This window comes from Thamnophis elegans, chromosome 5 (genome assembly GCF_009769535.1).
Source record: "Thamnophis elegans isolate rThaEle1 chromosome 5, rThaEle1.pri, whole genome shotgun sequence".
Classification (NCBI taxonomy): Eukaryota; Metazoa; Chordata; class Lepidosauria; order Squamata; family Colubridae; genus Thamnophis; species Thamnophis elegans.
Genome location: NC_045545.1, coordinates 32222112 through 32244392, shown reverse-complemented (window position 1 = coordinate 32244392; position 22281 = coordinate 32222112). Strand labels below are relative to the sequence as shown.

Sequence of the window (22281 nt, the reverse complement as noted above, 5' to 3'; positions counted from 1 at the left end):
GTACAAATCTCGGTATTTCTTGTGCATGAGTAATGTTATTTTCGATACAAAAAGTTCATCATTCGGGCCCTGTTCATTATTCTGAATATATTAGGGTGTACTGCAGTGACGTGCGGTGAGCTTTATGGCTGGTGAGGCAGCAATTTTTTTAGACTTGTGGACTTCAACTCCCAGAATTCCACAGCCAGGCATGCTCAGCGACAGCATTTTCCCCCTTGCAAAATAAGTTTTCCTATTCTTTTTATTCTCCCTCCTTCCTCCCTCTCTCCTCCCTCCCCCCTCTCTCAAACAGACAAGCCTCTAAAAATGCCCTCTACAGGAGGTGAGAGAACACGTGCCTCTTTTGTATACGAAATTTTTCGCTTTTTAACCCTTGCTTAACTCTTAAAAGGCAAAAAATTGCTATGCACAGGAGGCCCATAGTTCTCTCGCCTCCTCCTATAGTTAACACTAAGCAGACTCCAAGTCACTGTGACTTGGAATCTGGCAGCAACTACCTTGGCTTTAATTATTTTTAAAAAATTATTTAAAATTCTTTCCTTTTCCTCATGACTGGTGAGGCCACGCCTCCCCTGCCTCTAGTGACTGCACATCCCTGGTGTACTGGGTTTTTACATGGGATATGACAGCAAATATAGTCCTATGTGCCAAGCCAAGCCCCTCACATGCTTATTGCAAACATTTGAAAGAAAATATGTGCTTTCAGCTTTCAACCTGACTGGGAAAGACAAATACACCAGACAGGGACCTCATTTATAAGATAAACATAAGCATGTTTTTCCCACCATGTACAACTGCCCCTGTTAAGCATTGGTGTATTCAGGTTTAGGCTGATGCTCAAACTTGAGAGTAAAAAGTATCTTACAGACTGGGCAAAAAACATTATCCATTGCTCCAAATTTATATGGTTCCTACAAAATAGCAATTCCTTCACCCCACCCCCTTGTAAAAGGAAAATTACATAAAAGATCTGTTTGTGTGTGTATACAAACACCTTCTTCATCTTGTGTACATTTGTCTGGTCATAGATAAAAAAATCCTAGTGGTTCTTGAGGGAGGCAAGCTGAAAAGGTATCAAGCCATCTCTCCCCAAATGATCTGAAGCCCAAAAAGTGGGGAGGCATAGTGGGGTTCACTGCCAATGGATAAATGGACCACCCACAAGCTTCATAGTATATTTCTAATCTCTTAATAGAAGGTCTGCCCTGGTCATGTGCTTCTCAGTAGGAATGCATGGATGTAGAGTTGGATCATAAGGAAGGCTGAGCACCGAAAAATTGATGCTTTTGAATAGTCCTGTTGGAGAAGACTCTTGAGAGTTCCTTGGACTGCAAGGAGATAAAACCAGTCAATCCTAAAGGAAATCAATCCTGACTTTTCTTTGGAAGGACAGATACTGAAAGTGAAGCTCAAATACTCTGGCCACCAAATAAGAAGAAAGGGCTCATTGGCAAAGCCCCTGATGTTGGAAAAGATAGAAGGCAAAAGGAAAAAGGGACAGCAGAGGATGGGATGATTAATTAGTGTCACTGACGCTATGGGGGGATGGATTTGGGCAAACTCCATGAGACAGTGGAGAATGGGGGAGGGATGGTGTGGCATGGTCCAAAGGGATGTGGAGAGTCAGACATGACTTAACTACTGAATAACAACAACAATCTGATCATGTGATCAAGAGGGATTTTTTTTAAAAAAAGCAATTGAGCAGTTGACACCATTTTGAACTGCTGCCTGTGGAGCTGTATTGGGGAGGTATTCCCCCCCACCCAAATTTGTTTCTCTCTTAAGCTCCAACGTGGTTGTGGTTCTGGCTCATTTTTCAACCTTAATTTCTTTTTTCTGATTTCTACTTCCATACCAAAATTGATCTCTACTTGTTCAGTTTTCACAGAGTTATCCTGCTAAAGGACAGAGTGGGGTCTCCTTTATAAAATTTCTTTTTTAAAGAAAAAAATTATGTTGGATTTTTGTTGGATTAGAAAGAATGAAAGTTGGAGATTATGCATATGCATGTGCTTTTTTTAAAAAAAACAAATTAAATCATAAACTGTAAGATGTGTTGACTTCAACTCCCGGAATTCCTCTTAAAGTTGCCATATTTACATATATAGCAACAATAATCTGCTAGATTGTTCCTCAGATAGGAACTTTTCTCTCTGTTTATTATTTTACGTTGCTTCTTTTAATTGTTTTAAGTGTCGCAAAAGTTCTATGAGTTCTATCTGTTTTGAATGGGGTTTCAGTTAAAATATTAACACCTAAGCTAAGGCTTTAGTAAGAAGGAATTCTTTTGTAGGAAACAAAAGGAAATCATAAGACAACCTGGTCTTTTAAACACAATCTGGTTGTACTAACTACACTTTTCCTTTCCACTTATTATGGAAAGAATTTTGTTTTTCCCATCATCTTTTTAGTGAAACAAACCCAACAAGGCTGTTCCGATCTCATAGCAATGTATCATATATAAAATGTCTCCCAAAAAACTATAAGACCATCTGATTTCAATCCAAGTCTAGGAAATTCAACTGAACTGTGCACCTAAAATTCTTGTGATCTATTCCATTAGTTAATCTGTGAAGTCCTAAAGCCATCACCACTATTTTTAAGTCAATAATAACAATGTTTTGAACTCTGGGCACATAAACAAATTCTCCTGTTTTCCATTACATGTTATTTAATTGCCACAGCTGTGCACTTTTCCCATTCAATAACTAAATTCCAATTCTGAAGTATCTGTGACTATAACATACAGTACTGTAGTTAAATTTCTAAGAAGGGAAATGAGAGTATTTTCTTAAAGAACAATGGGAAAGTTTTATACTAATAATCTAACAATGAATCTAATCTAGCAATTTCTAATATCTTTTACACATCTCAATAATAGTTAGGTGCCAATGATCTCTGGAACCTGTTTCCAACTGAATTCCCCCCACCCACCCAAAATACTAGAACTATTTGGTTATTGATCAATATCCTTTATGTGACCCTTATCTTCTTTTTAGAAATGGCTGATTTAAGAAACATTAGCTATACTCTGATGAAAAACCCTACATTTTGTTTTAACCAAAGATCTACATTTTAGTTATTATCACTCATCCATATTAAAATAAGTTTTATCTTCCTTCACACTGCTTAACTAAATATTATTTAAAAATGTTCACCACTTAAGACAAAATGATCCTTATCATTTTGTCTTATGATCCTGGGGGATTTCAATCTGCCTTCCATTGGCGAGACATCCAAGTCAGCTCGGGAGTTCATGGCTTCCATGACGGTTATGGACCTAACTCAGTTAATTCAAGACCCCACCCATAATGGGGGACACACACTCGACCTGATTTTTGTCTCTGGGCAGTGGATGAATGATCTAGATTTAGGGGATATTTTATCCCACCCTTGTCATGGTCGGATCATTTCCTCATCAGGCTTGACTTCCATACTGCTACCCATCACCACAGGGAGGCGTAACCGACTAGATGGTTCCACCCCAGGCGCCTGATGGACCCTGAAAGGTTCGTGATGGAGCTTGGGACTTTTCCTGAATCCCTTGTTCACAACTCGACCGCAGCCCTAGTGGAAGCCTGGGATAGGGCGGCCACTGGGGCTTTGGATCGTGTTGTGCCTTTGCGGCCTCTGACACGGTGTCGATCCCAGATAGCTCCGGGAGATGAAACGCCGGAAAAGATGCCTAGAGAGTGGTTGGAGGGCCAGCCGGTCCGAATCTGATCGAACACTAGTAAGAATTCATATTAAATCCTACTTAGTGGCGATAAAAGTGGCAAAACGGCAACATTTTCCCATTCTTATCGTGTCTGCAGATAACTGCCTAGCCGCCCTGTTTAGGGTGACCCGCTCCTTACTTAACCAAGGAGCTGGGAAAGACCCCATGCAGGGTAGGGTTGAAGAATTTGTTCAGTATCTGCAGGATAAAATCGCTCAGATCCAGACAGGCTTGGACTCTGACTGGGTAGATTCGGGCGAGTTGATGGGGATGAATCTTGTGGAGACCATCTGGGATGAGTTTGATCCTGTGACCCCCGAGGGCATGGACAGGATTATGGGAAGACTCAGTGCTGCGACTTGTGTGCTGGACCCGTGTCCCTCTTGGTTAGTCTTGGCTTCCCGGGAGGTGACACGAGGCTGGCTCCACTTGTGTGCTGGACCCGTGTCCCTCTTGGTTAGTCTTGGCTTCCCGGGAGGTGACACGAGGCTGGCTCCAGGCAATTACCAATGCTTCGTTGAGAGAGGGGTTCTTTCCCACCATCTTGAAGGAGGCGGTGGTGAGGCCCCTCCTTAAGAAGCCCTCCCTGGACCCAGCTTCTTTAGCCAGCTATCGTTAGTCTCGGCTTCCTGGGAGGTGAAGCAGAAGTTGTTGAGAGTGCGGTAGCACGACAGCTTCCCCAGTCCCTGGATGAAGCTATCTACCTGGATCCGTTTCAGTCGGGTTTCAGGCCCGGATACAGCACGGAGACGGCATTGGTCGCATTGGTCGATGATCTCTGGCGGGCCCGGGACAGGGGCTGCTCCTCTGTCCTGGTCCTATTAGACCTCTCAGCGGCTTTCGATACCATCGACCATGGTATCCTACTGCGACGACTCGGGGGGTTGGGAGTGGGGGGCACCGTTTTACGGTGGTTCTCCTACCTGTCGGATCAGTTGCAGTTTGTGTTGACTGGAGGGCAGGGATTGACCCTGAGGAGGGTCACTTGTGGGGTGCCCCAGGGGTCAGTTCTCTTACCCCTCCTGTTCAACATATATATGAAACCACTGGGTGAGATCATCCGTGGTTTTGGGCTACGGTATCATCAATATGCTGATGATACCCAACTTTTCATCTCTACCCCAAACCACCCAAACGATGCCCTCGATGTGATGTCCCGATGCCTGGAGGCTGTGCGGATCTGGATGGGGAGGAACAGGCTCAAGCTCAATCCCTCCAAGACTGAGTGGCTGTGGTTTCCGTCATCCCGATTTGTACATCTTGTTCCATCTTTGATGATAGGGGGAGAAATTTTAGCCCCCTCAGAGAGGGCCCACAATCTGGGCGTCCTCCTGGATACGCGGCTTAGTTTAGAAGAACACCTGATGGCCGTGACCATGGGGGCCTTTTACCAGGTTCGCCTGGTATGTCAGTTGCACCCCTTCCTGGATCGGGATGCTCTGTGCACAGTCACTCATGCCCTCGTCCTTTCTCGCCTGGACTACTGTAACGCTCTCTACATGGGGCTGCCCTTGAAGACCACCCGGAGGCTTCAACTGGTCCAGAATGCGGCTGCGCGGGTTATCATGGGGGCACCTAGGTGCTCCCATGTTACACCCCTTTTAGGCGGCCTGCACTGGTTGCCAGTTGTCTTCTGGGTGCGATTCAAAGTACTAATTATGACCTTTAAAGCGCTCCATGGCTTAGGCCCAGGGTACCTGCGAGATCACCTACTGCCACCAGTAGCCTCCCACCGTCCAGTGAGATCCCACAGAGTTGGCCTCCTCAGGGTGCCGTCGGCCAGGCAGTGTCGGCTAGCGACCCCCAGGGGGAGAGTCTTCTCTGTGGAAGCTCCTTCCCTCTGGAATGAGCTGTCCCTGGAGCTTCATATAATCCCCGACCTCTGGTCCTTCCGATGCGCCCTAAAAAGTTGGCTTTTCCAGCAAGCCAGCCTGGCCTAAACAAAACAAAATAAATTATTGATCATTGTTAATTTTAATTTGATTTTTTAAAAAAAATGTTATTGTCAATTCTAATTGGGTTTGTTTGGGATATTCTATTTAATGTTTTTTAACTTTTGTATTATGTGTTTCTTTTAATGTTGTACGCCGCCCTGAGTCCTTGGGAGAAGGGCGGCATATAAATCTAATAAACCTAAACCTAAACCTAAAATGAACAACACAAAGATCCCACACATACTGTGTCTACATATAAAGAGACTTAAATTTGTCACTTTGGATAGCGAGATGGGCAGCATACAAATTTAATAAATAAACATTTAAAGGCAATAGTAGGTTTTCCATAATGCTCTTCAATAGAGCTGTAGCTCAGCAGTCCCTAACCTTTCTGGCTTGGTGGACTGGAGGGCAGGAGAGGGGATGATTCCGTGTGAGCGGCCGGTGTGCACACGGATTCCCATCCGCCATTTGCACGTGGAGCGTCATGCGTGCATGCTTGCCTGCCACTTTCATGGCCCAGTTTCCAACAAGCTGCAGCCCAAGGGTTGGGGACCCTTGCTATAGATGACTAAGGTAAATGCACTGACCCAAGAAAGCATGGAAATAGGAAAAATATGTTTCAGTTGTTATGGCTGGCAATTAGTGGAAAAAGACTAAAACTATAATTTACTAGATTATAATTTCTGAAGTTGGAGAACAGTCCTTATTTCCATTTTTTTAACATGATACACTGTGAAGATGGTTAAAAAAGAAAAAAAATTACTATTCATATCTTTATGAGAGAAATTCTAGCAGCCATATAAAAGAACACAGCCTTGTATCTAAGAGATTTCTGTATTCTAGTGGAAAACACAGGCAAGATTAAAGAGACATTTTCTATAGCAGATAACATCAACTCCCCCCTACTTAAGAACTCCACAGTTAATCATGACAACATTAGCAATAGGTGAGATGAATATTAAAAAGCATCAGGCCCTTCCCTTGAGTTTGAAAGGATTAATGTTCTACTTTTAACTCTCAAACTGCTTAGGAATCCAAATATGTTTTATAAAGTTAAAGACAGGAAACCTTTCTCTATATCAACATATTTGGTATGGTATGCCTTGTGCCTCTATGTTCAAGTTGGTAATATAAATGGGAAAAGAAAGGAGTGTTATCAGCAAATAGAACATATTCATGGACTCAACAGACCATATCTAACCACTCTTCCTTCCCCAATCTCTTGCCTTCCATGTATACTGCATGGCAGTTCTGGGACTTGTAGTCCAACTCAGTTACAGGACCTCTTTATTTATTAGTTCTGATGGTTCCAAAAGGAATTAATTTCTCTACTGGTAGATCCTCTTCTTTATAGGTATTTCTTCTAAATGACTGCAATAATATGCAACCATTAAAATTAATTCCATGATCCAATCTAGTATAGAATTAGAAAGTCTATCACCAATAACCATCTTGTTTAAAACTTCCATAAGCCCCAAATACTGTAGCCATTAGAGAGGAGGCAGGGCTGAAATCTACGTACCTTCCCTATCAGTTTGCAAATGCATGCACAGAGTGTCAAAAATGGGACATGATGATGTCCGGGAGGGTGGGCGGAGTCTCCCGCTACCACTTCACCCAAATTGGATAGAACTGGCTGAACTGCATCACTGAAAGGAGGTCTTTTGGGTGGTATTGGTGGTGGTTTGTTCAAAGGGTTTATGGCACCAAACTATCCAATTAAACAAAGCTATTTAGGGTTTCTTTTAATGACCCTCTCTTTCAGGTTCGGGTGGGAAAAGTTGAAAAGGGAAGATGCTGTGAATGTAGCCATTGAAGACCTACAGGACTTGAACAAACTGCTTTTGAAATATTTTGTAAATAGATGAGGTCTTTTTCTAACCATGCAGCCTTATAAATTATAGCTAGTTTTAGGCTATACCAAAACAAAATTTTGGATTAAAGAAAGAAAAACATGGGAAGACAATAATGACACATGTGCATTTTCAAGTGAAATTAATAATCCTTTTAATTTAGCTGACTACATGTGGTTTATGCAGAACTACATAGTTCACTGGGCAACATTTATTGTAGACAAGAGAAGGAATGAGAAATGCATCTTTAAAACTTTTGGTCTTTGGTTCCAAGATGGAGAAATAAATCTCATATGAATGTAGAGAATGCTAGTTATTTGAAAAGAAACAGACAGTTGTTTCATCTGAATGTGCAGTAATTGTATATCTGATGTCAGTGGGCTAACCAAGCTTAAAATCTCTGCATTGGCTTACTTTTAAAAGACCTCAATTTTGGGAGATTATGGAGAAACAAAAAGAACATTTTTATTTAAGCATCCTTGAGGTATTCCAAAACCCATATGCTCTAGGTGGCACTGTTGAGCTGTATCAGAACACAGGATTTCATTACCAGACAGTCCCACAGGTTAGGAACCAGATCCCTTCCTAAGTTGAATTTGCCTTTAAGTTGAATTTTTAGATAAGTCAGAACAGGTACAGAAAATGCTTACTTAGCATCAGTTGGTCAAATGGTTGTCTTAGTACCTACTATATATTTTACCTTTACCCTGAAGTAAGCCCCAAGGGTGGTTTGTACCAAGCTTCCCTTTTTCTCATTATAAATGGTTTATAGCATCTGAGGAGGCCCTTAGTAATTGTACAGAAAACTTTAGTGAACCTCTCTGTTTTAGAATCCTGCTCTTCTAACTTTATCATCTCTACTTCCATGAGATGAAAAGGCTTCAGATAACGCTTTTGTCAGACTTCTTTGGTTCTGTAGTTTTTAGCTCCCAGACTTCTTCCTCTAATGTATCATCTGCTACTCTGATCACTTTATTAATGTGATCATTTTCCTTTTTTTTTGGTGTACATTATCAACACACTTCTGGGACGCGGTGGCTTAGTGGCTAAGATGCTGAGCTTGTCGATCAGAAATGTCGGCAGTTTGAATCCCTAGTGCCGCGTAACAGAGTTAGCTCCCATTATTTTTTGCAGCTTCTGCCAATCTAGCAGTTCAAAAACATGTAAAAATGCAAGTAGAAAAATAGAAACCACCTTTGGTGGGAAAGTAACAGTGTTCTATGCGCCTTCGGCATTGAGTCATGCCAGCCACATGACCACGGAGACATCTTTGAACAGCACTGGAACTTCGGTTTGAAACGGAGATGAGCACCGCCCCCTAGAGTTGGTAACGACTATCACATATGTGCGAGGGGAACCTTTACCTTTACAAAACACTTCTACTGTATTTATGCTTTGGATGGATGATCCAACTTAAGATGACGTTGTTCTCCTTCCTCCCGCTGAAACTACTGCAATGATTTCATAAGCGCCAGAAAGCAGTGAAAGTGTTTGTTATGATAAACCATTGTATTCAACTCAAAATTTTAATCAGCTTTAAGGGGCAAGTTGTCCATAAATTAGATGTTGTTAACCTGGCGACTGCCTGTATGTATCTGCACAAATGAATGAAACCCATGTTGACCAAGATTAGAGATACATTATGATTGATCTACTAAAGAGCTCAGAAGAATTTTGGGACATATTTACAACAGTGATATCCCAAGTGTGAGACAGAAGTACCCATTGGTTGACTGAATACTATAGATCGTTTCATCTAGGAATGATATATCATGGAATTGATAGTACTGGAACTGGAAAATAGTACACAGAAATATTAGAATTACCACAACTGGCTTTACTAAAACATTTGGGAAGTCATCTAATTAATTGTTTCCTATTTTCAGTAGACAACCCAACCATGAACAAAGAAATCATTTTAATTTAGTTTTTGACTTCATGGCTTTTTCTTCCTTGCTCAGAACGCTGTCATTTTCATAATTTTAGGGGAAGAAGATAACACAAACCATATTTTGCCTCCGTCTGAATTCTTAAGAATTTAAGAGATAATGAGAAGTTTTGCAAGTCTCAGCGGCTTTATTGCAAATGTCTCTTGGAGCTGGCAGGTGAATCCTAATAATACTAACTTTTAAAAATGGCACAAATTACTTGTGAATGAATCTGTCAGCAAATTCTCTTCTTTTAAATTCTTATCTCCTAAAAGGGAAGGGACCTGTCCAGCCAACATTTTCTTAATATACATTCCCTATTATCTTAGGGATTATTTCCTTCTTCAGTTTTCCAACTATATAGTTAGGTACTCAAACGATGAGGAAAACTTGTTTCTTCAAGTCAGGCCACAATGTCCCTAATCCAACTGATTCTAAGGATTTGGGGCAATAGAAGATATTGGTGTTATAATGGTTAGCATACAGGCTAATTTGCACCAAATCCTAAACCAGAATAGCTCAAAACTCCAGTTTTTGAAGTCGTTATAGTAACCTGCTTTCCAAGTGTCACATTCTTGTTCTAATAATTCCCACTGATCACAGCAAAAGGAAAGAATAAGTTGGGAAGTATAATTTAAAGTAACCACCTCAGAGCTGAAGAAGCTTCTTGGATGGAAAAGCGAAATGTCTTCAAAAAAATAAAGAAAGAAAACACAGCTGACTCTTGAAAAAATACCTTTGGACCAACCATGACCTGAATGACTGAGTATCTCCATAGACTTTTAGCTATGTACTTTGGGATGAACATCCTTTGAAGTATGAATGGATTTCCAGAAAAAATTGCAGACTACAAGAAACATTTGCACTTAAATTTGAGATGCAGACAACACAGACTCATCCCTAACAGCCTGCACCTGTCCTCATCAGTGAAGGGACACAGAGCAGAAAACATCCTGCAGCCAAGAAGGCTTCACACCCATTTGCACTACTCAGGTGACCCTGAGGACACAGATAAACCTCCAAGTGGCCTAAATGACTCTCTAAAAGAATGCAAATGACCAGCGGACTGCAAGCAATATAAATCCTTCCATTCTGCACCATTCGGTCAGAGCTGAAGAAACTTCTTGGATGAGAAGCAAAACGACTTCAAAGAAAAAACAACAAAGTCCAGTTGCCTCCTGAAAAAGCACCTTTGGGATAACCAGAACCAGATACATTATTCAAAGCCAAAAAATTGACAGAAAGCTTTGAAGTTGTAATGCTACAGGAGTGACAAGGCAGAATCGGGATTTTGAAGCAACCTTCCACTTTTCTGTCCTGGTAAGTAGCTGGTTATCATTGGCTACTCCCACTTGCAAGAGATGCCAAATAGAATGAGCATGCAGCATAATATACACATCCTGCTTGTTGCTGTTTTAAGTTACAGTTCTCAGTAATTCTGCAGTGTTTTTTTGCAAACATTTCCAGTAACCTAATTCACTCCTAAAAATACAATTTACTTGGTTCAAAATTATGTAAAATGAAAACATGCAATATACCACAAATTAAGTAATTGCAAAAAGATGAGCATAGACCAGGGCTCAGATATGTCTATCAGTGACAGAACTAGAATCAACAGGTAAAGCGTTTGCACAAAAAAATAAGTATATTAGAGAAATCCACTCTAGCTGAAGTGAACTGGAACACAGATTATACACAGTATACCTCTCATTAGAGCAATTTTTCATAATACTTATTGGTCTACTTAGGCAGTAAAAATAATTGTGAGCACCTGAAATATGCTACGTTTCTTAGAGTTTTTCTTATTTTGAAATAAGATGTAAATAAAAAAGACTAACACTGATTTTAAAAAGTAAAAGCAGCATAAGGCAAAACATTGAAAACATTAGCTCAAAGGTGACAAGAGAAATTGTCTTACACCACAATTTTTAAAGACAAATGAAAACTTTACTTGAATGGTTTCATCACTTCCCCAGCCCTTACCTCCATCAAATGAATAGAGCAGGATAATTGGGGAGATTATCATATTTCCTTATTAATTGGAATTATTCAGACATCATTGTGTAAAAAAATAGTTTACACAAAACTCACTAAATATATTTCCTAAACTACTCCAATAAACAAATAGAACAAAAGCCAGTCATTGGAAAAGGAAAAGTTGCTTTAGCAGAGGGATCTATTTACGGAGTATATTGTGTTTTTTCCCAACCCCTCAATATTTTTGCAGCAGCTCTACAAACCTGATTTGGGACTCAACACTCATGGTTAGTAGTAATCTCTCTTAAGGACCAAAGCAACTTAAATTGTATGTTAAAAAGAAGTTGTAGGGTTGTGCCATGAACTCCAGCTGAAACATGTTCTGGAATAACTGCCCCAAATATGTATGGGTTACGGCCATGGGTTCTCACCCAAAAATGGACTGCTATGCTTTTTCCATTTTCAGAATCCTAAGTAATTATGCATAAGTGAACAGAAGTGCTAAAACATTCCTGGTTTTGCCTCTTGCATTCTGAGGCATCACCTGGGAATTCAGCACAGAGTTGAAAACATTTTTTTTGGCAATCACCAAAGAATTATCTGAAAAACTGATGTAAATACAGGACAATCCCATGGGAATGTCTTTTTATTGCGTCAGAAAGTTTCTAAAATTTAGCATGTACCGGTAGGAGTTTATGCTAAAACATAATCCTGGAGAAAACAAAAAGAGATTATGGACTAGCATCCAGGAAGTGAACAATCTAAAATCAGATGTATTTGCTCAAGAAGCATCTGTGGCAACAGAGGATACTTTGCCCTTTGAACATAGTAAAGGATCAATCTGCCTGTAAATAAGAGTGATAAGATAGAAGCTTGAAAGGATTCATGTAAGAGAAATAGGAAGCAAAAAAAAGTAGGCAACAGCCAATAGGCAGCCAGAAAAGTACTACGATTTACTCCGCTCCCTCTTTCCTTATTCTCTGTTTCCATATTGCTTTTTCTTCTTTAAGGCACTCCTGAAAACCATCAAGTACTTGTTAAATAACATTTTCATTAAAAGTCAGCTCTGCCAAAAAAGGATACAAAAAATATTGGGAATGGGGGCGGGAGAGACGAAGACTCCTAAATGTTGCAATTTCCAAACCCAATTATTCTGTGCACAGAGTAAGCCAGTCCTTACTTTTAAATGCACAGAGCATGAGTGATTAAGCAAATATCATGGCAACATACAACCTCCAAGAATGAATTCAAATTTCAAAATTAAGTTTTGACTTAAGAAGCGTAGCATATAAGAACTTTTGTGAATTCCAACAAGTATGGCATATATTGGTTTATTTCAGGGTGTATGATAGGTGTATGGTAGAAAACCCAATTTAAGGCAGATTCTCACGATGAAACACAACTATACACTTCGAATCTACCTGAAAAAATGTAATCTCTGCCACAGAACTGACCGATGCCTTATCAATCTTCCGTAATTAATAAAAAGCTCTTAGTTTTCTTTCATAATTTGATAATTTTAATTCTGCTTCCTTTGCCAACAAAACTATAGACCAATAAATAAATGCAGCAAATAAATACATCCCCCCCTTCGCAAAAGCGTTTAGGAGCACTATTGTTGTTCACTCTTAAGATTTCAGTGCATTAGGGGGCAGTGTAGGAACACAAACTTGCTACTGCTTTGTTATGGTGCATCTCACTAACTGCTGATGCATAGCTAACACAGCAACAGACATTGATTTATGTTCAACTTTCCATTTCATCAGAAAGATTTCTTTTTTTAAAATGCTACACACAAGTTCAAAATTCAGTGGGAAAAAATGCACAAGCGACAAATGCTGGGCCACAAGCACACAACCGGATGCATACGGACAGACCCGGGTCTTTTTTCTAAAGTTAAGCCTGGAGAGAAACTGGAGAGATGTAGGCAGTGCAGTTGCGAGGAAAGGACCTGGTGTTTGCGGCTGGTGTTGAATATGTTGTCAGGGCCTGGCAGAGCTGCTGATTGCTGACGGAGCTCCTGAAGTGACCTCCACTAGAGAAGGCAAAGCCAGCCATCTGGTGAGCAAGTCCTGCCCTTCTGGAAAAATGTGAAAGGCAGGCAGGGCAGGTGATAACTAAAGTGGCCAGCTTACTACTTTACCAGCCTCCCCTTGCTCTGTCTGGCAGGCAGGAGAAAGTTCAGCCTGCAAAAAGAGTGTCTAAGTCTGGGTGAGCAGGGGGAATTGTTAAGGATGCTGGCACATTGCCTTGAGGCTTTAAGACACTCAAACAAGCACCACTTCTGTACTGCTGATTTTGGAACACTGGGCCAATCAGCATCTTATGCATTCTGGGTTTGACTGACAGGTATGGACACCAATGTAGCAGTTCTCAATTTTTATTTTTATTTTAAAAAGGTTTTCACATTTTTGTGATTTGGGGGTGGTGGTGGTGGAAACTGCTTAACTGTTTCCATTCCATAGGCCATTTACAGCTGTATTTTTATCATCAATCTACAGACCTGCTTGACCCTGGTGAAGACACTGTGAGCTGAGCTTTTCCTTGCCTTTATCATAATTAAACAGTCTCAAACAGGATTCTTTCTTACATTAGGAGAAACATAGCATGTTGAAGTCTGAGGATTTTTCTTCTGCATGGCTGTGAGCATGCTATAATAGGACAGGTGATCAAGTGTGCCAAGATTACATCCAAATGGCATATTAAAAAAAAGACAGAAATATCAACTTGTGCTATGTTTCATCTTGCTGCATTGATCATAGTTCAAAAGTCATAGTCAGCATTTATAGAACTATGCACATTTGGGCCTCTGCTCTGTTTCAAACTCCATTCCTTAATGCTCCTCTTCCATTCAGTTCCTTTTCTCGTCCAGTGGTTGGATAGAAATCCCCAAGAAAATGAATGGCGGAAAAAAGTATCTTATCAGGAGTTCCATAAGCGCTATGTTCCTATCTCTGTGCACATCCAGGCACAGAGGAACTCATCTTCCTGACTGACCTCATTTTTTGAAGGTAAATAGCACATGCTGCCAAGGAGAAAGACAAATCCTATAGAGCAGACGATCAAGTGATCAGTAGAAGACCTACATTATGCAAGCTGAAAGTATACTTTCAATGGCACATAACTTCATGTGCTTTCCTTCCGTTCTATCAAATGGCATCTATTTGTATATGTACCACATATACGATGGCTGAAATATATCACAGAGCCAGGTAAATTACAGCCTGTGATTAAATTGTAGTGTAGTGTTAAAGGTCCAGGATTTTTCGCTCATGGACACTTGCTGATACACAAATTTCAAAATGGAATTGATGGAAGTGAAATGGGAAAGTAGTTATTTTTATCAAACATTGCACTTTGGTTTTTGTGTGCTCAATCACAACTTTCATACAAAGCCTACGATATGTAGTTTGGAAAGTCTAAAGAACATAGAGGGGTGGTCCGAAAGAATTAATTAAAGAACTCAAGTTTATGCTGAACTGAACAGGGGATATTCAGAACAGAAAAATGGAAGAGAGTCGCTCTACAATGCAAACCCTATGGAATTCCCTTCCTTGCAATTAGGTGGACAGATGTGCTATGTGCTACGAGGTGCTCACTAGATCTTTAAAAAGAGCACTGTTACTAGACTAAACTGAAATTTAAAAAGATAGAAATTACCCCAATTCAGTTGCTGTTTAAATTGCAGCACACAAGCTGTTAAGTGGATTACTTGAAAGCGATAATATCTGAGAGGCTGCTGGACTGCAATACCCCTCATCCTTCACTATTGACTATACTGTGATGAATGGGTGTTAAGAGTTCAGCAGTATCAAGAACAGCACATGTTAGCCATCCAACTGGCTCACAAACATAAGCCACTTCTGAAATACTCATTAGGAAAAAGGGAAAAGCTTTCATTTATTTCCACCAATTCTGAAGAATCACTCTGGCCTTAATTCTAAAAATCAATAGATTTCATTTCATCACATGTAAAACTTTCCTAAAAATACTTATTTCTCTAAAGCAATAAAGTCAAAACACATATCTACAGTTCCATCCTAAGATTTCCACTGAATTTTGCAATTCTAATGTAGGTCTCGTAACACTGATCAAGCTATTATTTGAGACTTTGTCCTATATAAATGCAGAACTCTTTAAAAAATGTAAAATTAAAGTTTCAGCTTCCACCAACATTAATCATTTATGTGAAGGGGATCTGACTTGGCAATTCTTCTAATATAAAAATGGTTACTAGAGTTTACCAGCCATGTGTCTTTTCTATTACCTCTTATTAAAATAACAACCGTTCCAACAGTTATGATTTTAAATTAGGGATTCTGTGTTTAATGATGACAGAGATGATACTATCCCTGTTCAAACAGTCCTTCCCATCTCTTAGTTGTGTGCATAATATAGATAGAGCTCGATTAATAAACCATAATTGAACCTAAGATTGTTGTTGCTAAGCAAGACACTTGTTAAGTGAATTTTTGCCCTATATTATGACTTTTCTTGCCACATTTGTTAAGTGAAGCAAATACATGCTAGTTGCCAAGTATCCAGATTTTGATCATGTAATCATGGGCATGCTGCAACTGTTATAAGTGTGAAAAATGTTACTTTTCAAATCCCATAATTTCAAAACCCACTGCATCATCATCATTATAATTTCAAAATCTACAGCTTTATTCTTCTCCTTCAAGAACTGAAGTTCAAGAACATTGGTTCTAGTACTTCCAAAAGCAGATCTTCAACTTAATTGCCGAAAACCCTCTGATTGTGCCTATGCAAATAATAGGCAACTAGTTATAACATGTAAATTAATGGCAACTCTCCAACTCTCCAGCCCAACTGATACTTTTGAATGACACAGTTTGCTGCACTCAAGAGGGGAGAAATTAAAAAAAAAATTGTAAATGCTAAGAATAGCATCTGCTTTAAAACAGCTTTGCCCATCCTTCTTTTTGTTGTTTTCATCTTGGGTCTCTATCACTTCAGGTTTTGCCCATGGATCTAATAACAAGAATTCCATGTGTTTAAAAGCAAACTTTATTATGAGGAAAAAAGATGGAGAGAAGAATAAGTTCAACCCCCCCAAAGCAGCTGTAATATTTTATTTTCTCCGGTTGCCAAAACTCCACAGTTATGGCCCAGTCTGGATGAACTTCTGCATGTGGCTAAAGTTTAAGAAGTCTTTGCCCAAAGAATTCAGTAGCAGCAGTTGGAAAACAACCAAATACTTAACCAGAAGGGAAAAATAAGAATCCATATCCTGGATGCTGTGTATTACACACAGTCTTGTCATGATCAACATGCATCTCATTCATTCCAAAGTAGCTCTGTAATGCGTGGAACTAAAATAAAAACAAAAACTAATATTGCTTTCCAGACAAACAGGCTCTATCACATGTAAACACAGCTGATGTGAACTGATGATGAAGAAAACAAACAAAACAACCACAGAAAGATACCCAATGAATCACATAAAAATCATGAGAATTAACCCTTACCTGAAAGAAACCGGGAGGAATGGGTCCTCCTGGCATTCCGTCATTTGGAGGAATGTTTCCAAGTACTGGACTTGGCGCTGCAGCTGCACTCTGGAAACAAAGACAACAAAAAATATATATAATGATACACATATATTTGGATAGCCCTGGTTTGAGATCAATGTAAAGGACATTGGTACAAAAATTCTTCAATATGCAAACATTCATTTAGTGGCCAAAGTTACAATGACACTGAAAAAATTGGCTTGACCGTTTTACAGTGCAGCATCGCTGTGGTCACATGATCAAAATTCAGACGCTTGGCAACTGGCATGTACTTATAATGTTTGCAGTGATCCAGGGTCATGTGATTCCCTTTTGCGACCTTCTGACAAACGAAGTCAATGGTGAAGCTAGATACACTTAACAACCGTGTTATTATCTTAACAACTGCAGTGATTCACTTAACAACTGTGCCAAGAAAGGTTGTAAAATCGGGGAAAATTCAATTAAGAACTTTCTTACTTAGCAATGGAAATTTTGGGTTCAATTGTGGTTGTAAATCGAAGACTACCTGTACATATTTCATGTGTCCACCACAATGTACGGTGAGTTACCAAACCTATTATTATCAAGGCTACTCGAAGAGAATGAAATTGTATTGTAAAATTGTGCCATTAAAATAACAAAACATCAATGGCTGTCATTCTGAATGACGTGGCAACTGAGAGCTTGGTTCAGTTCTCATTCTTATAGATCTGTCATCCAAACAGCAGAAGTTATTGCTAAAGCTTCCCAAACTAAGCAATTTTTTTTGTAGAATTCTGAATATACTCATGGGCAAAGAGAACAGCAAATCCATATCTTTCAATGTAGAGATCTAATAGTGACCAAGATTAAAAACCACTCTAGAGCAGGATTTCCTAACCTTGATAACTTTAAGACGCATGGACTTCAACTCCCAGAATTCCCTAGTCAGCCAGGGAATTTTGGGAGTTGACGTTCATGAATCTTAAAGTTGCTGAGGTTGGGAGATGCTGCTCCAGAGCATCTTCTACATTTACACTCTTATACTGTAGTCGTTCATCTAGCCTAGTTCAGGGATTATGAAGTTTCAGACATACCTTTCTAATGAGACTTTTTTTTTAAAAAAATGGTCACTTCATAATTTAAGAGATGGCTACCAACATCACTTTCAGTTAAAGACAAAAGTGACTAAGATCTTTCTTTCAACTGAGAACTGTACCACCCCAACCTAGAACATAATCTAAAAGACAGAAGTGTTAAATATTTAACCTGCCGTGTTTAAAGAGCAAAATGATCATACTTAATATTTAAAGCCAAGCCAAGGAAATAAAAGAGGTGTGCGAATAAACCTTTCTATCTATTTCCTCTCTTTGCTCTTCCCTTCTTTCAAAAGCACCAAGCAGCTTTTAGCTGCTGCGTTATAAGGAAAGTTGTGAGGTAGGCACAAAGCCTTTAGTCTATGTCCTCAGTTGATCTCTGGCAGTATTTTATGTGGCTTATGTGGGATTTGCAGGAAAAATTTACTGATTAACTGGCCCCAATATAATGTGTTCATCTGAACTGGAAAGAGAAAGGGTAAAGGTACTTTGCTAGCTAAACCAGACAGTCAATAAACTAAGCAAGAACAAACGAACAAAAACAGCCTTTTCCTTGTCTCTAGTAATTTCCCAATTTCAGCATAAAGGACACTGTCTCTAGTCGAGCATTATGCAAAAGAGTGGTGAACTGATGTGTTTCTCTGAATGTCATTCTGATGTCAGTTAGCAGTCATGTTATTATCCTCTACCAGGCAGTCAGTCGGGATACACACACACACAGACACACAGACACACACACACACTTCTTTTAACTGACCTCGCAGCACATCTGGCAGATGAAGCTGTCCAGGAGTTAAGGTACTCATTTGTATAATACTAAATGGTAACACACATCATATGGAATATATAAATAGGCTGTGTCCAAATCAACCCTAACAGTTTTAATAATCCAGCTTAGGTTGGATGATCTGATATAGATATTCCATTATCAGCATATTACTGTTTAGCAAAATGATTGCTATTGATTCTTTCCATTTTCTATTGTTTCAGAGGGCCAGGGAATAGAGGGCCAATTTGGTGTAGTGGTTTACGGCATCAGATTAGAAACTGGAAGATCGTGAGTTCTAGTCCTACCTTAGGCACAAAGACAACTGGGCCAGTCACATCTACTCAACCCTTGGAAGCATGCAGGGGCAAACCATTTCTAAAACCTTGTCAAGAAAACTGCAGGGACAAGCCCAAGGCATTCACTAAGAGTCACCAGTGACTCGAAGGCAAAACAACACACACTCATGCTAAGTAAGACAAAACAAAAATTGAGTCCAAAAGGGATGGTGACATCACTTTAATAATGGCTACATTAAATCAGCAAGACTAAAAAAAACAAAAAAAACCACCATAAACATCGAAGTGTCCATTCTCAAACCATCAGTCTTTCACCTAAGAGACCCACATAGCGATTTATAAAATTACAATTTGAAAAAATGAGTTTTGTTTTAAATGTAGATTTTTCTGTTGCTGAATATAGAGTTTAATGTCTCTGCCAGTTTCCCTTCTGAGAAACTAAGTCATATAAATAGCCTGCTGGAGGAAAACAAAAAGTAGATAAGCCACGGGTGATGAAATATTGTTTGTCAGACCTGAAAAGTAGGCTCTGTTCTGGTAATTTTTCAGTCACTCTGACGTGGCTTTGCTTTATGGTTCCCACCTTTGGTACCACTGTGTGTTTTTAATGAAAACATTATTCTAATTGCTCAATTTTTAATGAAAAGTTTTGCCAACAATAGATTTCTCTTTTTTTAAAATCTAGAAGTAAAATGTCTAAAAGCCCAAGATAGTGATAAATAGAAATATCTATACAAAACTCCCCCATAGAAAAAATGTATTAGAAATTTATATTTTTCAAAAGGGATTGCTTTTAAACATTTTAGTCCAAAATTAACAAAGGAAAACTTGTCTGTTCTGAATGCAATCAAGGATGAGCTAACAAAGGCTTAATGAAATAAATGATTTAGTTATGACTAATGTTTGAAAGATTGCAAAACTGCAACCAAATCATGTCAAGGATTGTGTCTCCACTGATCACAGACAACAGTCTTATCAATACTACATTTAATTTAATCAGCAGTCTACTCATTTGACATGTTCAAAAAATCACTGTTGAAAAATGTGAGCAGCCAAATGATTTGTTTTATATTCAGTAATCTGAATATGGGAAATCTCTCAGATTGTAATGATTTTCTTTTGTTTTGCTTTATAGCCTTGTATTTAAGAGTTGGCCTAAGAGTAGCCACTGGGAAATACAAGAAACGGCTACATGGAATCAGTAAACCAATGAAATGCTCCATCACTTCCTTATTCTGCATTTTAGGAATGAAGTCAGCAAGCTAACTAGCAAAGAAATAATGCAGAGGGCTAGCTTTGTTAATCCTTTTGCAGCAAAACCAATGAAGTATCTAGTAACAATCCAACCATTACTGTATATTGTTTAAGCTTTGGTAGATCACAATCCTCTTCATCAGATGCATGGAATATGTTTCTGAGAAAGACATTTCTGCTCCTATGCCCCAGTAGACCATGAAATCTTTTCTGTGGGTTAGCAATTTTTGTCAGCTTATTTATAAAGCAATAATGAACATAACTTCCAACATAGTCACATGAAATGTATTGAAAGCCACATTTAAGTTCCACTGGATCTTATCACAGGAGAATATGTATAGAAGGATATCACAAGGAAAGAACTACATTGGCTCAAGGTTGACTCAGCCTTCCCTCCTTCCGAGGTGGATAAAACGAGGATCCAGATTGTTGGGGGCAATAGGCTGACACTGTAAACCGCTTAGAAAGACAGTTTACAGTGTAAAGCACTGTAAAGCGGTATATAAGTCTAAGAACTATTGCTATTGCTACATACGGAACTACAGGTTGTTAGCTGTAAGTCTCAATTAAAACAGACCCATGAAAAATATTATCAAATATATTTCCATGTCACCGAAATTGCTACATCTTAATGCTGTGACTCCAGAAAGGTTCATTATGATGACACAAGGTATTTTCTCCCTTTAGTTATAAATTATAGTGTGGCATTTCTTTTAAAAAAAAAAAAACAAATAGCAGTAGCAATAGCAATATAGCAATAGCAGTAGACTTATATACCGCTTCATAGGCCTTTCAGGCCTCTCTAAGCGGTTTACAGAGAGTCAGCATATTGCCCCCAACAACAATCTGGGTCCTCATTTTACCCACCTCGGAAGGATGGAAGGCTGAGTCAACCCTGAGCCGGTGAGATTTGAACCGCTGACCTGCTGATCTAGCAGTAGCCTGCAGTGCTGCATTTAACCACTGCGCCACCTTGGCTCAAACTGCTATCAATTATTACTGATACATCACATTGACATTAGCAACAGCATCTTAAAATGCACACGTTTAATAAGGTCTTCCAACCAAAATAATAAAACCACTTTTCAGTTTTAAATCTAACAAAATATTGCCAGGTTGCAATGAACCAGAAATCCCAGTCTGCACATCAAAGTCATGTTAGCTGTTTAACGTTTTGAACAAAGATTTTTGATATTGAAAACAGCTCATTGGGACAATCATTTCTTTATGGATTCCGAAGAAGCATTAATGTATCTTATACACAATCCCGGTTTCCACATTGTAAGCATATCCATCTCAGTTTCTGACAATTCCATAGTTGAAATAGCTATATTTTGGGGAAAAAATCATCTTTGACTTACCATTTAGGATAGAAAAAACAGAGGACCATCTTCCAATTGGGGGGAAATGACATTCTAAACATTCAAGTAAATTTGATCATATATATATATACATATATATATATATGTATGTATGTATGTATGTATGTCTGTATGTATGTATGTGTATATGTGTATATGTGTATATGTATATATACATACACATACATACATACACATACACACATACACACACACATTTCTGACAAATAGAGTTGCACTCATTAAATGCCAACTGATGTTGACGTACTCCTTTTAAAAAAATCTAGGATCTTATGTTATATGAATCGCATGATTATTCCCCATTACAGGTAGTTGTTAATTTACACTGTTCGTTTAGTGACTGTTTGGTTACAACGGCACTGGATAAAATGACTGATGACCATTTTTCATACTTATGACTGTTTCAGATTCCGCATGATCACGTATCAAAATTCAGAGTGGCAACTGCCAGTTGCAGTGTCCCAGGGTCATGTGATCGCCTTTGGGGATATGCCAGATTCATTTAACAATCGCATTACTAACAACTGCAGTAATTCACTTAACAACTGTGATAAGAAAGGCCATAAAAT

The 22281-nt window shown here is 39.1% G+C and overlaps 1 protein-coding gene across 2 annotated transcripts in view; it reads right to left on the bottom strand.

Moving 5' to 3' along the window:
* The window catches only part of SSBP3 (single stranded DNA binding protein 3), a 245416-nt gene that overhangs the window by 46759 nt on the left and 176376 nt on the right, over positions 1-22281 (bottom strand). For both annotated transcript variants that reach the window (XM_032217942.1, XM_032217943.1), the window contains exon 5: positions 16909-16998. In XM_032217942.1, coding sequence (XP_032073833.1) covers positions 16909-16998 — 90 coding nt within the window. The remainder of the gene's footprint in view (positions 1-16908; positions 16999-22281) is intronic.